A 16,967-nucleotide genomic window follows, 5' to 3' on the forward strand; every position below is an offset into this window, starting at 1 on the left:
TACAGAAAAAATAGGACTGACCTGAGAGTCTTTTCTGCGACCTGGAGGAAGTCTTAGTTCCGTTTTGCTGCTTCTTCTCCAACTGCGACGACGACGATGACGGCAGAGCGCCAGATCGGTGAGAAGGGGATGGTGACGGGGAGGGTTTCCGGTCCAGGAGGGAAGGAGAAGGTGTAGACGACGGCCGTCTGTCCAGCGGAGAGCGTGCCGGACTGGGCCGCCCGTCCAGAGACGATGGAGACGTGGTGGAGCGCGGCGTGGACGGCCCGCTGGTGCCGCGACCGTTCGTGAGCTTCTCGCTGGACCGCTGGGAGGCTAGGGGAGTGAGGGACGGAGGTTTGATGGAAGAGGGAGATGGGGAGCAAGAGGAAGTGAGGCGCACATGTGACACCGAATCGGCTCGGTTGAGGCAAGGCATCTTCTCCAGGCTTACGACTGGAAGGGATATACTGGAAAGGAGAAGACCGTAGTTAAAACATTGCATAACTGAATGTTTTGGGAGCAGCAAAAGCAGCATGCAGCATTTCAACACCTCCTAAAAAAAAAAGTGCCCACCATGTCTTGTTCCGTGCTCCCTTTGGTGGGTAGACAGCAAGTGGGGCCTTGCTGAAGCGAGAGTGAGGGTAATCTTTAGGGACCCTGAAGGCCAGTGTGTCCCCAGGACTGGGAGCCACAGAGGGGGACACTGCAGGTGCTTTGGGCTTCATTGGTACCAGGGGGCTCCTGGAGGGGACGGGGGAGACGTGGCGCTTCTCTGAAACAGGTCAAGACAGAAGCAGAGACAAAGATCTTATGTGTAAGGTCACACAGATGGACACACACAAAAACACACTCAACAGATCAAGACACACTCCTACTATCAAGATCATGCATTGCTAGTGGGTACTTTTTTGGATCTGATTTGCATCTAATTAGCACCTCAGTCTACTACTCAGTGTAGTACAGTGTGGTATTTACACCAACTTGTTGTTTTTTTTACCCTGCTTAGGTGCCAGATGGCTGTGTTGCAACACAGGAGAGACAAATCTGGGCCAGAACCTTTCCACATAAAGAATGAAGTATTTACAAATCACTTAAGTGTACTTTTCTTTAATTAGCAACTTGACTGACACCATCTGAAGTGTCCTTGTGTGATGAACTCCACCAATCTGTTATTATGTGAAGTTCAAACAAGAGCAACATTTCTAAATACTTTTTGGCCCAGATCTGACAGAATAAAACAAGCGAAAGGATGCTGAGACACAGAAAGAAACGTAGAGGGGGAAAAAAATCACAAGGCTGTCGGGGAAAAAAGCACGAGAGGAGAGGAGCTCACACTTACGGTTTTTGCTATGCATGTCTTTGTGGGAGAAGGGTGGGGAGGGAATGAAGGGGTGTGGTCCAGGACTGTGTCTCTCTCTGACTGGCTCACAGGGAAACTACACCCAAGCTACCTGAATGAAAACAGAGGGGTGAACATGTCATAAAAACAGAAAAGGAGGTGGGGAAAACACACTGCATTGACAGTAAAACAGTAGTTTGAATTGTTAACAATGGTGTGAGCAGTACTTGAAATGATATGGAACTCTAAAATTATGTCAGTTTATGTTATATTATGTTCACAGTTCAAAACAAAGTTATTTTAATCTACCAGCTGATTCAAGAGGTAAATAACCAACATCTGTGAGACCTAGCAAGATTTAGCTGATAGATAATTTGGTAAAAAAGTTATTTTTGGGATGAGACCGGCCCTTGCAGTTAGCTGAATTTCCTGTCTGCTGATAAGATGCAAACCTAAAAATGAAGAGAGCAGTGAAATGGTGACATATACCTAAAGACAGCAGCTCAAGTACAATATATAAACTGCTAAATTTAAAAGTTACTTACAGTGTGTTTATTTAGGGAAAAAAGTGTGTAGTTATTTGTCAGTCAGCACATAATAGTGTCATTAACATTCACCTTAGAAACACGAATAAATACTGTTGCAAATGAATAACGTACATCCATGCACAATCATCAACAAACAAAACTACACTACTACAACACAATAACAATAACAGCAAATACACAAAGCTCAGATGTCCACAAACATTTTTCTCTCAGGCCCTGCCTTAAAATACTTGACAGATTATGACATGTACATGCCAAGGTCAAGCTAAACTACACTCAAACACACACACACACACACACACACACACACACACACACGCAGTGACAGAGTAACTGTCAGTAAAGGTCAGGCAGACAAAACAGTAGTTACCTGGATGGAACTCCAATTCTATGAGTACATTTGTAGCCTTCTAACAGGCTTCGCTATTGGTTTACCCCATCGAGGCTTTGTCTCGTCACCCTGAGACAGATCTTTGCACTCACCACCCAATTAGGTGGTAGCATGCATGCCCTATAAAAACAGCAGCGCACCCGTCGCTCGGCTGATGACTGACGAAAGAGGCCAGCTGGGCATGCAGTTAAAGGGCTTTGAGATTGGTAACCACTGGAGGCGAAGGCCGTTAGGGATATGATGTACTCTCAGCTTGGCCCAAATCTGTGCATACAGCAACTAAGACTCAACTGCTGAACTGCAAAAAGAAGTTAAGTGGCCAGGCCACTGAGCACCAACAGCCTGGGGGTCCCACAGCCTAACTACATGCTCTCAAGCTTGAAGCTGAACGTAACCTGAGTGTGTAAATCCACAGACGTTGCACCAAGCGAGACATAAAGCCAGACGCCATATCCCTGACTGTGAAGCAGCCATGCAATGTCTTGCAACAACACGCCACTGTAGAGGTCGGTTGACGAGGCAATGCTTCTGGTCCCACCCGGGTAGCACAACCCTCGTAACCTCAGGAAATCGCACCACAGAACCAAGAGCTAGCCGCTGAGCTGTCAGAGGAGCACCCTCTTTGTCACCCAGACGAACATTTCCCCAAAAACATGTGCCACTATCAGAGCAGCTAAGTACAGGATATAGAGCAAAGGCGCCTCTTCCCAGTGTGAGGGGGGGGAAAAGGTTCCCAAATGAACAACCCTGGACCTGAAAGCAACTCTCCAGTCCAGAACTCTTGTAAACCCCCCGATCCCAACTGACAAGCTAGTAGATTGACTAGTGTACAACAAACTCGTGACCAAGCAGCGCTGATGTCATGCTTTACTCAGTAAGAAGCATAAGGTTAAGATTCTGTGTGTGTGTGTGTGTTTGCATAAAGTCTGTGTCACAATGTTGTACAACCCAGTTAAAGAGTGTAGTAGTAGTCTACTAACAGCAACACGCTGAAACAAAAGGGCAAAGCAGACAGACTGACTGACCCTGTGTGTTTACTCAGAGTGCATGAGTACACATCAAAGTGTTCTGCAGGTGACTGAGGGAGAGTGTGTGTACAATGAATATGCAAAGTGTGTCTGTGTGTATTGAAGAGATTAACCACAGCAGGCTAAGTTTAACAGGTGTGTATGTGTGGGTATGATACTAGTTGAGAACTTATACTGCAAGTGTATGTGTGTTTTTTGTCCAAGAACTATAAGTAGTTTGTATGCATTGTAGAGTGTGTAAGTCTGTGTGTGCAGTATGTATATGAGATACTTTGTAAGAGCATAATTTTCGTAAGTAAGAATGAGCGTGTGTGTGTGCATGCGTGCAGGTGTGTAAATAGGCCAGTGGAAGCAGAGGCAGCTGTATTCAGAGTAGCAGGTTCAAAGTCCAGAGCCACATTCGCAGGTATGCTGCTACAACAGTAACAATTTCACACATTAAATCACTCATAGTTTCACACATTAAACACACACCATTTTAGTCAACTCAACTGCAATTCAATGAAGCTGTACTGTAGTAATGGGCATGTATGTACTTTTTCTGTGTTTTTTTAAATTAAGGTAAATAATAAATATGAAGAAATATGATGTCAGATGTGCCCTTGTGGTTATTTGGCCAAGCCAAATACACCCCGTACTTGTGACTTTGTGGGTCCAACTCGACCCACTATTTAAGCACTGTTGCATGCTTTGTTTTTATTTGGATTCCTGTTCATTTTTCTATTTAATACAAGAACTATTTTTTTTAATTTAAATGCTGTATGTTCCAAGATGAAAAAAATACAAAAAGTCATTCTGCAAAATGACAGAATAAAAGTTAAGATATTGATTGTGTAACTATAAATTTATGACAGTAAAATTAAAACATATTTACAGGCAGCTTAAATTGTTTGCTAATAAAAAACTATTAAACTATTTACAGCTAGTATACCAGTATGTGCTGAAAGACATAATGAATGAACAACTTATCCCCTCCCCCAAAACAGACTCAGATTTACTGTGTTTTGAAACAGAACTCGCCTTGTGAGTAAAGAGCCGGTTGGGAGCTAAACGTACTGATTTACAATGCATGGACGGCTGCCCAGCCAAGGTCACTAAGCCACTCGACCACAAGGGCACCCTCACTACTACGCTCTCCTGCCTGCCTGTCGTTATGGCAATGCTGAGAGCCCAGCTGGTTGCCGATTGGCTGCTAACTCATCCTGTGGGTGGAGCCATTGCATGATGAGGAAGCAGAGGCTCTCGGAGCTCAGCTGGGCTTGTTTACATTGAGAAAGGAGCAGGGGAGAGAGTGAGAGAGAGAGAGAGAGAGAGAAATAGATGTGGGAAAATTGAGAAAAGCATCTATGAAGATTCTCAGTCATTCAGGTTATCTAGAAATACTGAGTCAAAGGCAAGTAGGCTTGCTGTTTTTAAAAACAGCAAGTTATATTTAAAATACAGTATATTGCACTGGCATTCTGGTACTATAAGCAAAGACTGCTTACAGTTGTCATAGTAATGCAACACGCTTTCTGGCAAGCAAGTCTTCCAGGTGAACAGCAGTCAGAAATAGCAACTGTGAGAGCAAACAACAGAAAGATTTGTTGCTGTGAATAGAGTTGAAAGAATATTTGACACTGAATATTTTAACCTTCAGTACAATCTAAAATGACCGAACATTAGCTGGATCAGATCAGACAGTAAGCATGGAGGGGTGCAATAAAAAGAAAAATCACTATGAAGGGGAGCTGAGTTTTTTTTTTAAAAAAAGCATTGCTCTCTTGCATAGATACTATGATGCATAAAGAGTCTAGAAAAGAAACTGATAAATGATAAATTATCTTAGATGTATCAAACAGAACTTTCTTGCATATGGGAGTGTACTTTGGTCATTTTGTGTCAAAAAGTGCATTTTCAGTTATTATTGCGGACATAAGTACAGCCTCCTCAATTATTTTATCGTGTCTGAACGAGATCTTTTGTGGAGCCATATGAACAATCAGTAACCAGGCCTTCAACTGTTACCTGTGTATCTTCCTCTGTATGTATGTAAAAGGCCATGTCTTCTGAGCAATGTCTCTCCTTTTGGTCCTGAGATGAGGTAAAAACAATTTTGATACTTGCTTTTCTAAACACTGTACACTTAAGTGCAAAGAAAAAAAGCAAAGGGACCACCTCTGATGTACAGTAGCAGCTGGCATTTTAATTGGCCCAAGACTCAGCTAATGGTTCACACACAGCCAAGCCGCAATAACAATAACACAACAGTGGAAGGAGCAACATCACCAGTAAACGAAACTAAGAAGAGCTTCTGTGGTTAAGGGCAAAACTTTCCAACTACAGACAAACATGTGAAATTAACAACTACGCCACAGCTCAGGCACACATTTTTACACAACAATAAACTCAGAAACAGAAACACAGAGGAGCCCAAACACTTGTTAAGTTAGGAGTGAAATGAAACCGAAAGGAAACAGAGGATTTATTTTTGACCTGCCTCAGAGCTCAATTACTCCACCACTACAGAGAAAAGTTGGAAGGCGAGTTAAGAGAGACACTCCCACCAACGGCAACAACACAATCCTTTCATCGTGCACTCAAATTAACTTACACGCAGTAGGCCACCAGCAGGGGTGACAAACTGAAAGAGTGGAGAGAAGAAATCGTAGATGAGAGAATTAGAAAGAATACATGGAAATATCTGAACACGACATGGCCATAAACACAGCTTCAAAAGCATGAGACACACACATAAAAATCAAATCACTCGAACTGTCTAGTTTGTCATGGTGTTCAGGGCCCAAATGTACCAACATATGAAATGCTCTTTGAAATAAACTCCTAATTATACTAGCCCTGATAAAACACTTAAATATGAAAATTTCAATAATTTTCATTTTGCTTAAAAGAGTGGTGAAATCATATATCTTCATTGGGAAAATATCTTTACAACATCGTGGTCTGTCAATAATAAGCTTTGAGGTTCACTCACAAGCAGTAAAAACAACTTCTTTGCACTTTTTCTCTTAAACCCATTGGAGAGAGCATGCTACGAACACTGCCAGTGTGAGGGATTTATTTGATATCCCGCTGGGGCCACTTTTGCCGAGAATATACATTGCTTGCCTTACTTTAAATAAACAAGTTCACTAAATGGAGGAAGTATCTGATGTATAAAACACAGTATAGGTTAACCTTTTTGAACACAAGACGTGGCATATATTAAACATCTATCCAGCAGAGGTCCTTGCTTAAGTTGTGGCCACTCTCCTCTTCACACACAGCAAAGCTTGAGCAGCAAACTGGGCGTGTATAACTCAGAGCCACTGATCCCTGAGGCAGCCAACCCCCCCCACACCTTCTCTGTGTGTGTGTCTGTGCATGCATGCATTTCTGTATAGGCCTCAGTGCTGATTCAGCGCACAGGTCAAGCATGAAAGCAGATCCCATGATGGATACACACACATAGGCCACTGCAATGAATAGAAATGCTTCTCAGGGGTCACAACATTTAAAAGTAGAATCCCCAGCAGGGAATAACGGTGCTATACTTGTGAGGATATTACAGTGACATGATGGGAATGAGCAACAATGGGAGGAAATGCATAAAACATCATAAGAAAATCTTGAGCTCGCCAGTTCCTAGAGGCAATCCACTCAGCAGAGGTCAAGAGGAGCGTTTTTCATGTCATGACAGAATAATGCTTCAAATTTAAGAATGAAGTCAATGAATCAGCTATAGTGGCTGGACAGTTTGACTTCTAGGTCACTGCACTACAGTTAAAATGATTAGAAACATAAAAGTATATGATGTAACAAGATGAAAATGATTCAAGCACACAACTTTTCTACTAGTCAGCATGTGTCTTGGCCTCTATACTACAACGCCTAGTTGTTATGGTATTGTGGCCCGAGGATCGTGTTGTTTTATGGGGAGCTCTCAGGAGATTCCCACTCTTGACTGTGTGTGTGTGTGTGTGTGTGTGTGTGTGTGTGTGTGTGTGTGTGTGTGTGTGTGTGTGTGCATGAGTGTGTTTTAGACCTGTTGTTACCCAACTCTGTGTGCGTGTCAGCAAGCAGAAACGTTGCCAACAGAGGGGGGGGGGTTTGCAGAAGCGGGGACAAAACAACAGAGCCTGCCAGGAGTCTATGAGTGTGTGTTTCTCACAATACCACTGACCTCTTTCTGCTGAGAAACAGAAAGTGAGAATGTGTGTGCCCATGCAACTTCACTGGCCTCTCTCCTCTCAGGAAGAAGTGTGCTCATTTTGTGTGACCATGTCCCCCCCCACCCCAATGCACGTGCTGCCAACAGAAGGAAGCAGCAGCTCGCAGGCAGATGCGAGCGCGCTCAGTGCAACCACAATCAAAAACAAACAAAAAGGTAGACGGACAGGATGGAGGGCCAATGAGAGCTGGGATCAACAGTGCTGCCACTTAAACAACAAACACTCTTAAAAGGTGAATGCATACTGCAGACTTTCTACACATTTCCCTTTTCAAAAATCCACACTTTTGCTAATTTGAATATAGATTTTCATACTTTTTTTGATGTTTAATGTAAGAATGACAACTGATAGTGGCAGAGCAACATCTCAACTAGTCAGTAGGGTTTGTTGCTGAACATTAGTCTCCATAGCAACAAATACTGCATTTTATGAAATAATGGTAAGCCTACAGGCGTATAAAGCAAAAGCAGCTGTATGTGTGTATCGTACATGTATTGGCCCCTAAAAGCAGTGTTTCCTTTTTCAAATAAAACATTTTCCAACCCAGCATAAAAACTCTGTAGGATTAAAATAAGGAAAGCGGTATCTTTGCAATCAGAGATTTAACATATGAATCAACCCATCAGCCTGTGAAATCTTCCTTATGCTTGTACATTTTTTAGTTTAGAAGCAAAGGAATATCAAAATGATCAGCCTATTTTAAAAGCATTATCTTAAGAGCAGAATTGGCTTTGTCCATATACTTATTCTTGGATAACAAAAGCTTATGCACAATGCTACATCTGGTCCATTATTCTGTAAATTATTCAGTGTTTTTCAGTTATTATCAGCCTGGTAAGTATTAGAAGGCAAGACCAAGTGATGTTTGTTTGTGTGGAGGATAAGTTGCAGAGAGAATATGTTTCAAAGTGCCCTGCAGGGATAAACAGAAATTATTGTATTGATCTGAATGGCTGTGTGTGTGCATAAGCATGTTTGTTCTGATCCTCCTGTGTGACAACTGGAGGTATGTGTATGTGTGTGTGTGTGTGCGTACCAGTGTGAAGTGTATGGTTATGCCCAGAGGGTTTTGTGTGGGACTATGCCCTGAGGGGTCTGTGTGGTGTGTGTGTGTGTGTGTGTGTGTGTGTGTGTGTGTGTGTGTGTGTGTGTGTGTGTCTTACCATAATGTGTGAGGATGCCCTGAGGAGTGACCACCTGATTGCAGACATGGCAGACAACTAGACAAAAATCCTCCAGTGCTGGAAAGTGGCTGTAGACAAGCATCTCTGAAATTACATGAAGAGTAGAGACCACATTTTAGAAAAAGAACAATGAGAGTTAAAGGAATACATCATGTTTTTGCTAAACTGTCAATTTAGCTGTTAACAGCTGAGTTCCAATTGGCTCATTTGTTCATGTGCTCCATGCTACCACTTTATTACACAATTAGCAGTTTCATCATTTTAAGTCAAATTACTCTCTCTTCAGCAATACATAGTTACATTATAAACACTGAAAAAAATAATGATCCATCAGTACAACTTTTGTTAGCATCTGAGCACATTTTTGAACTAATTCAAGTTTTCAACCATGTATCAACCACTGTTTACTCATTTTAAGAACATTCACTTCCTATGAAAACAGTTAAAGTAGTGCCTGGTGGTTCAAGTTCATTTATAAAGTTTTTTTTGGCGCCAACTAACAATTGTTGTCATTACTGATCTGTCGGTTATTTTTTGGATTAACTGATTGATCATTTTGTCTATAAAATGTTGTAAGAAACTAGTGAAAATGTACCCATTATAATTTCCAAGGTCATGTTTTCAAATTGCTTATTTTAAAACATGACCAAAGAGATCCAATTTACATTACAATTATATAAAACAGAAAAATCAACAAATCAATTTAATTCTCATTCGATCAACTAATCGATTAATCGACAGATTGTTTGGATGATATTGTGTCTTCTCATCACTAAAACAGACAGGCATAAAGACAGACTAACAGCCTCTCCTTTCAAACACACACAAACTAGCATACTGTGTTCTAGCTAGCATACAACAACATTGTGCCTTGTGCATTGTGGAGAAACCCCACCCACTCAACAAAAACTGAAGATTAATAGAAATAGTGAGGAAAACAAATATGTCCAATGGAAAATAGCTATTATCTCTTCTGGTTAAGCTTTGAGAACTTAATCTTCCTGTACCCAAACGAGCTCTGCTGACAGAAATCACAGTACTTATTAGCATGGGGCTTAAGCCAGACTCGCTGAGGGGAGGTGGGGTGTGAAAGCTAGCAAGGGAAAAATTGGAGGATGTGTGGGTGTCTGACAGTGTATGGGTACATGTCGTCATGACCTTGCATTGCTGGCGAGTTCGCGAGACTGGCAGTCATGCTTTGTGCCCATCAGTGTGTGTGTGTGTGTGTGGGGGAAAAAAAAGATCTGCAGGGTCACTAAAGATCAAAGGCATATTATACACACATGTATACAACGTGTGCTTGTGTATATACTGTTAAAAAGGTCAGAGTTGGCTTCATTACTCATGAAGTGTTCAAGGACACACACACACACACTGAGGTTGTCATGATCACGGGTATGAATATCTCATTACTTCTGAGTTATGTTAATATTGATTGAAGATTTCAGTATTTATTTAACAGCAGAGTAATGAGACTAAATCAAATTAAGGGGAGGACAGGGCTGAGGAAGAGGCTATCATTTCAGACCTACAGTTGGATGCTGAACAGCTGCACTGACGCAGTTAGCGGTTCACCTTGTCAATACAGAAGAGGAGATTATTTGTCACTCATTTTCTATAGCCATAATTTCTAAGTATGCTCTTGGATTTAGGCCACAATTCAAAACTCTCTAACTCCCGTGTTTGCTGACCAACAACTGCTTTCCCTTACTAGCAAATAAACTGTAGTATTTGTTTTTGATCTAACTGAAAGTGGCAGGAACCGAGCTACAATACAAACAAATGGAAAGGTGTGGCTGCGTGTGGAAAACAACTTTGTTGAAAACAACTAAATTGTCATTGTAGCCAACAGGTTTTTAAAGTGGCAAGGATTGATAATAACTTTGTAATGTGAGCACTTAAACAGATACTGGAAACACTGCTGCATGTCAGCTCTACCTGTTCAAATTGATCACCAGTTTGTGTCTTTCCTGTGATCGTTTTCTGGGGAAATTAGCATGTTTTCTTGGTAATAAACTAACCTATCAGCGAAGCCAAGCAAAACAAACAAACAAACAAAAAAATGATAGGGAAATGTTTTCTGGCAAATGGCAAATTCCAAGGTCTATGCTAACAGAAAAAGGACTTTAGTTGGAGTACTGAAAAAAAAGAAGAAGCAAGAATGCAATTTCCTCTGCATCTGCCAAGTCAAATGCAAACTAAGTGCGTAGCCTATTTCTGTAGCCTGAATTGTGTGCGTCTCTCAAGCCAACCGCCACAGGCTGCCAAATTACTGACAGGCCAGAAAATGAACTACAAAACCATCGGCCACTGGTGAATAGGCATGTTTGGAGCTCTACTAAAACAATGTATCAATGGACACTGATTACATTTAGAGTGAGTAAATCAACTTCCCATTGGTGAGTTAGGGTTTGGAAAGCAGTGATTACCAACATGAGAAGAAAAGGAGAACAGCAGGTTACTCAGCCATAGTCTAAAAAACTGAGGTTTGGCTGACTAATACCAAAGTCACAATGCAACTGTAACAAAGAAACAGCAACATGTTTCACTGAGTAAATGATGTACGATAAACCAACTTAGGGGAATTCTTGGGGATAGGAGCCACTTTTGAGTAATCGCTGTGCTACAACAGTTCCAGTTGAGGCCATAGGCCACAGCAACAGCTTCAACTTAAGTTTCTGAACAGGCACACCAGATAATTATTGTTACTGCACCAAAATATCTGATAGAGTAAACAAGCTTACCAGCGGTTGGCTGGCAGCTAATGTTGCAGATCCTAGGCTACAAACTCAACTATTTTCTCCATGTTTACAAAAATTTCTCTGATAATCTGGGTTATTTTTTTTTTCTTAATGAGAGAGTTAAACTTTTTTCTGTTTTCAAGCTCAGAATCATCTGGTCATCAGGTATAAAAGCCGAGCTGAAATATGAACTCCTCACAGTTTAGAAGCTTTATCAAGTGAATGTTTGGTATTTTTGCTTGAAAAAGTACTATTTATGAAAATAGTTGCAGATTTATTTTTGGCTAATCATTTCAGCTTTTAAGGTTTTTGATGTAGACTTCACACAGTTTTGTTTTTATGCATTTTTCACTCAGGCAAGCTTTCATAAAGCAATGTGTCATGCATCTTGAATCTACCTCACTTAACGGCATTTCCAAGAAGTACAAGAAATGTATGCATCCTTTCTTTTGACTGTATTGAAGAGTTGACAGGGTAATATGACTATTTTTTTTTTTGTTTAAATGCAGACAATAGTTCCCCATTTACTAAATGACTAATTTTGAGTAGGCCCCTAGATAACAGACTTTTTTTTTTTTTACACCAGAGGAAACAGCTCATGTACTGCAAACAGTATTGTGCCACAGCCTGCACAATGTGGTATGTTCCCTTGTGTTCGATGCATACTGCAGTTCAGTGCGTTTATACTCCAATAACATTTGGTATAGGACAACACTCAAAGCAGAGATGTCTTCATCATACTAGTGTCTTAGGCAACATACCGTACCTCACTGTTAAAGTCATATTATCACTTTTTCATAATACTGAATACCACAACATATACTAAATTATAACCTAAAGCATTGCTATAATAACACGATGTTCCTGATGATTCCCATCCCTATTAAAGACAGTGGTAAACTTACAAATAGCAGCATTACAGCACTGCCTATTTCAAGTGAGATGATGACAGTGGCTGCCAGTCTAGCCATGACTAAGTTGCTGTTGGTTGTCATCATCTCCACTGTGTGTATGTGTGCATGTGTGAGAGTTAAGAGTGAGAAAGAGACATAGATACCAATCATGTCCTGCACCACACACCAATTACTGCCAACCTGGCCTCGCCATCTACAAATATGTATGCGCACTGAAGTGTCAAGTGAGTAAACATGAAATATATAAATCACACAATTTTCTGCTGGAGACAAATTTACAAATAAAGCATTTAAGACGTGTCTGTCTGTGTGTTTGTGAGGCTGGGTGTCTGTGTGTGCATGTCACCCTCAGCAGGCCTTAGTGTCACATTGCCAATAGAGCAGCAATTCTGGAAACACCGCTCCAGTTTGGCTCTGAGAGAGGAAGATGAGGCGTGTGCGCGTGTGTGTGTGTGTGTGGGTGGGAGGGGGTTTGGTATTTGACCAGTGAGAGTGAGAAGAGAGTTTCCCCGGCTGTGCGCGTGCGTCACTGTGGTCGTTCGAGGCCTGCAGCACGCTCCACCTTTCAGGGATGACTCAAGTGTGTTAGCGTGGAACGCGTGCTCCCGTGGGTATTTATATGTGGCGAGGAACTCCTCTGGCTCTGTCCCTGGGGGGGGGGGGTATCCACTCACTGCAAAGGGGCACCCCACAACCCCCTCCACATCCACATGATAAAACTATATTCTTGCACAAAATCCCAAATGCAACACATGTAAGACAATAAACAAGACAGACTTTCAGCCATACACAAATGCAGTTTAATATGTATTCCACTTAACTGAAATAATGATTAAGACACTTCTGATTCCCCCACTGGTGACACCTTCACCTGGCCTGATGTTGAAACACCCAAAACATCCAGTGACCTCAGATTACATCACTAATGATGTGTCCCGGTGCATCACAAGATGTATGTTAACAGCTACTGGTTAATATTTGATGCTGTCCTCATTAACTGTCATTTTTGTTCTGTTTTGTCTTTCTAATGATACAGGTAAAGCTGAAACTACTAGTTGCTTAATTGATTAGTCAATCGCCTGAAAATGTATTGGCAACTACTTTGATAATCAGTTTATTATTCTTCAAGAAGAAACGCCAAATATTCACTGGTTCCAGCTTCTCGGATGTGAGGGTCTGATGCTTTACTTTGTCATATATCATAGTAAACTGAATATATGTTGCTTTGGGACAGTTGGTCGGCTAAACAAGCAATCTTAATGAATTATGTGGCATTTATCAAAGTTTTCTGACATTTAATTGGCAAAAGATGAATCGATTACTGGAGAAAATAAATCATTAGTTACAGCCCTAGATACAGGACACTTAATGTAATACAGATTTGTAATACAGACACGTAGCAAGTAATGTTTTTCGCCTTCAAAAGCACATTTCGCAACTAAAGTATGTATTTCAAAAGTATGTACTTAGCATCAATGACGCCCAGTAAAAGTGATTTCTGTGAGAAGACGTTAAAAATAGAAATATCACGACATCCTTAATGCTTCAGAGCATGTAAAACAAAACCATAACAAACCATCATCGTGTGCGTGACAGCGTTAAGTATCCATTAGTGTAACTTTACCTTCTTTGTTGAGCTTCAGCACTTCACCGAGGCAGTAAAGCTCCTTGTCGCTGTTATCCAAGGACGAGTCTGCGTCTGAATAAACACAAGAGCCACTTACAAACATGCAGGAGCATTCACAACAAACTTTGGGGCCATGCGTGGAGCCATGCTGGTCCGAGGCTGGCTATCGGGTTAGCATTAGCTTGCTAGCTCCTGAGCTGGCTTCCTAAAGCAAGTGAAGCTGTCAAAGCTAACAAACTTACAGCTGGACAGTTGAGGATATCATTACTGCACGCGCCAATGGTACAAACTCTGAAATGTAATGGCTAGCTTTGCTCACTCGCCTGTGCACTGCTGTTAAAGCAACCTATTAATATTGCATTTCGTAGTAATATTTTTGACAGTTACTTTGCTGCGCTTTGACAGACCCTGCATGGTGGAGGAGCTTACTCAACTCAATCACAGACAGTTGGACCACGCACTTCCCGACACTTTGTCCGAAAAAACAACAGCGCTACCGACATGCGAACTTACTGTCAACAAAACGTAATTTAGCCGCACTGACGAAGGAAGACCAAGGCTCGCAAAGGAAGGTATCCACACTTGGTATTTGACGATCCAGTGTCGCCATTGCTCTTCCTTCTTGTTTCTTTGCTGAGAGCCGTTTTTTCCTCTCTCTCTCCTTCGCACGCAGCAGGCGAAAAACGAAAGAACGAGATATACTGCTGACGTCGTTGTCGGCAAGCTTCGACTGGGTTCGGCATCTGTCGGAGGTTTGAGAGGTTGATCGACAGACAGAGCTATTCTCGAGTTCAAAAGTTCAGTATGTATGTAAGCCTACAACCCAAAGCCTATTGACATTATACAGGTTTCTCACTGTGGGGCGGTTACATTATGTTGCATTAGAAAACATTAAAAACTTTTTTTATTTCACTAGCATTGGCTAACCTTAAGGAAGAAAGAAAAACAGTCCAAGTTGTGTCATATAACAGTATCAGTTATCACTTGGCATTGGTAGGCCTATCAACTACAAAGACAGGAAATGTATTAGTAGGCTATTAATATCTGCCATTTAAATTCTATCAAAAATAAGGGAACATATTGAGGATAATAACACAACGTATCAGTTGTGGCGTTTGGCTCCCATCCGGGAGCCGAAACGCCACAACTGATACGTCTTGATTCTGAAAACAGTGTCCAGATGACTACGACTGAAACCTTTTCTACGATAACACAACGTATGTTTATGGGGATTTCAATGCAGATTTTTCATTCAACAATTATTTGCCAGACGTTTAAAATAAAGTAATGCCAATCTTAACCTGTCCAGTCAGTATTGCTTAATGTGAACAGTTTTAGATACATTTGTAAAGTAAATGTTGAGACCTTACCTTCATTATCTACTGAAGGTAACAATATCTGTACTGTACTTAGCACTAATGACACAGTATTCCAAGCAAACCTACTCAATGTACAAGCGATCTATGCCATCTACACTATACTGAAAAATTGTGGCAATTGGGCATTTTGTAAATATCAAAATAAGTGTATAATATGAGACCTGGCAGGATTTAACATGTGGATGAACTCTGCTGTTCTCCTTAATGCTCTAAGTTGAGGCTGGAAATGTTAGGCCCTTGTTTGAACCTAAAAATGTACCAATGCTAGATTTAAATCTTCTCTTGCTTCATTAAAAGAAATCAGAGTACTATGAGGGCTTGCCAGGAAGTTGCAAAATAGTGGGTTTAATGGATTTTGGAAAGAGGAGGTCAGAACTATGAATAACACTAAAACCTCTTTACTTTCTAACATTATGGTGTTAGTAGCTCAGATTATATTGTACGGTTACAGCTGCAGCATTATTATGGCTTTTTAAAATTTTGTGCGCAGCAAAAATGTTTATTTTGATTATTCGGTTTCACTGATGGCCAAAAATTGTCTGAATGTTTTAACAGCCATGTGCAGGTTAGGTCAGACGTTAGACACCACTGCAAACAAAACACTTACATAACATGACCAGTAGTTCCCAAAGTGAGGACCGGGGACCATCAAGGGTCTTTCAGAGAGGTACAAGGATTCCCCAGAAAAATCTATACTTTGATTTTAACTGTAGCCTATATTGCAATCAATTATATAATTTCTCTTTAAATTGGGTAAGGAAGAGACTGGTGAAAAGCAGGGATTTTTCAAACTTAATGTCCAGAGGAAGTTTCATCTACATTATTGATTTATAAGAATTTAATAGAAGATATAATTGATTAAATGTCTGAATTATCTGGTCATTGAAACAAATTACTTCAGGATGATTAGCTTCCCAAAGTGTCCCAGTAGGTCCAGCTCATGGCACTACATGGACCTCTTGTGGCTGAAAACAGAACCTGCACTTCAAGTGCAAAGTCAGGCTAGATGGAGGTGATGCATGGATGGTCCAGAAACGTAATGTCAAGTAGATCACAGTATTTCTCCCATTATGATAATACTGAACAAACTCACTTAAACCCAACTTTCATGCAACAGATTTAACACATCGGTTCTATGGTTCAGCTGCATGATGCTTGCACCTTAATCTCTGAGCTTCTAAAATATTGTACCACAAAGAAACTTTAGCTCAAAGCAATGCTGAAAAGTTATGTCTTAAGATTTATTTTGGAAATGTTCACATAGATGTTCCTGGATGCAGATCATGACCACAAGTCAAGTCACAACATGTTGTGGTCAAAGAAAACGCCCCGAAAAATCTCTCTCTCTCTCAATGAGGGGGTCTCTGATGAGGGGTACAGTTGGATTAAGTACTCCACACAACACATACACAAACAAGTATCACCACTTTGTGGCAAATCCATTACTGTCTGATCAGATCTTGGCTACATGCCTGTGATCGCGTGACGCGTCATGAAGTGGTCTTTTTTAGCTGAATCAGAGGGAGAGTGAGAAAGACAGAGAAGGGTGGAGATACAGAGGAAATGACAGCCTTAAATGAGGGCAAGGAAATGACTTTGAGTAGTTTATAATGATGTGTCAAA

The 16,967-nt window shown here is 41.1% G+C and overlaps 1 protein-coding gene across 3 annotated transcripts in view; it reads right to left on the reverse strand.

The window, feature by feature from the left end:
* Window positions 1-14,653, reverse strand: part of atxn7l1 (ataxin 7-like 1) — a 30,190-nt gene extending 15,537 nt beyond the window's left edge. For 2 of the 3 annotated variants that reach the window (XM_044186363.1, XM_044186362.1), the window contains exons 1-4: window positions 8,663-8,767; window positions 1,322-1,433; window positions 556-754; window positions 22-449 (exon numbers count right to left, since the gene is read on the reverse strand). In XM_044186363.1, the coding sequence (XP_044042298.1) occupies window positions 22-449; window positions 556-754; window positions 1,322-1,337 (643 nt within the window). In that variant the 5' untranslated portion in view covers window positions 1,338-1,433; window positions 8,663-8,767. Of the gene's footprint in view, window positions 1-21; window positions 450-555; window positions 755-1,321; window positions 1,434-8,662; window positions 8,768-13,962; window positions 14,038-14,478 lie in introns of those variants that run through there. The other variant, XM_044186364.1, reaches the window with a different exon arrangement.
* Between the last annotated feature and the right edge of the window lie 2,314 nt (window positions 14,654-16,967).

This window comes from Siniperca chuatsi, linkage group LG23 (assembly GCF_020085105.1).
Source record: "Siniperca chuatsi isolate FFG_IHB_CAS linkage group LG23, ASM2008510v1, whole genome shotgun sequence".
Taxonomy (NCBI): Eukaryota; Metazoa; Chordata; class Actinopteri; order Centrarchiformes; family Sinipercidae; genus Siniperca; species Siniperca chuatsi.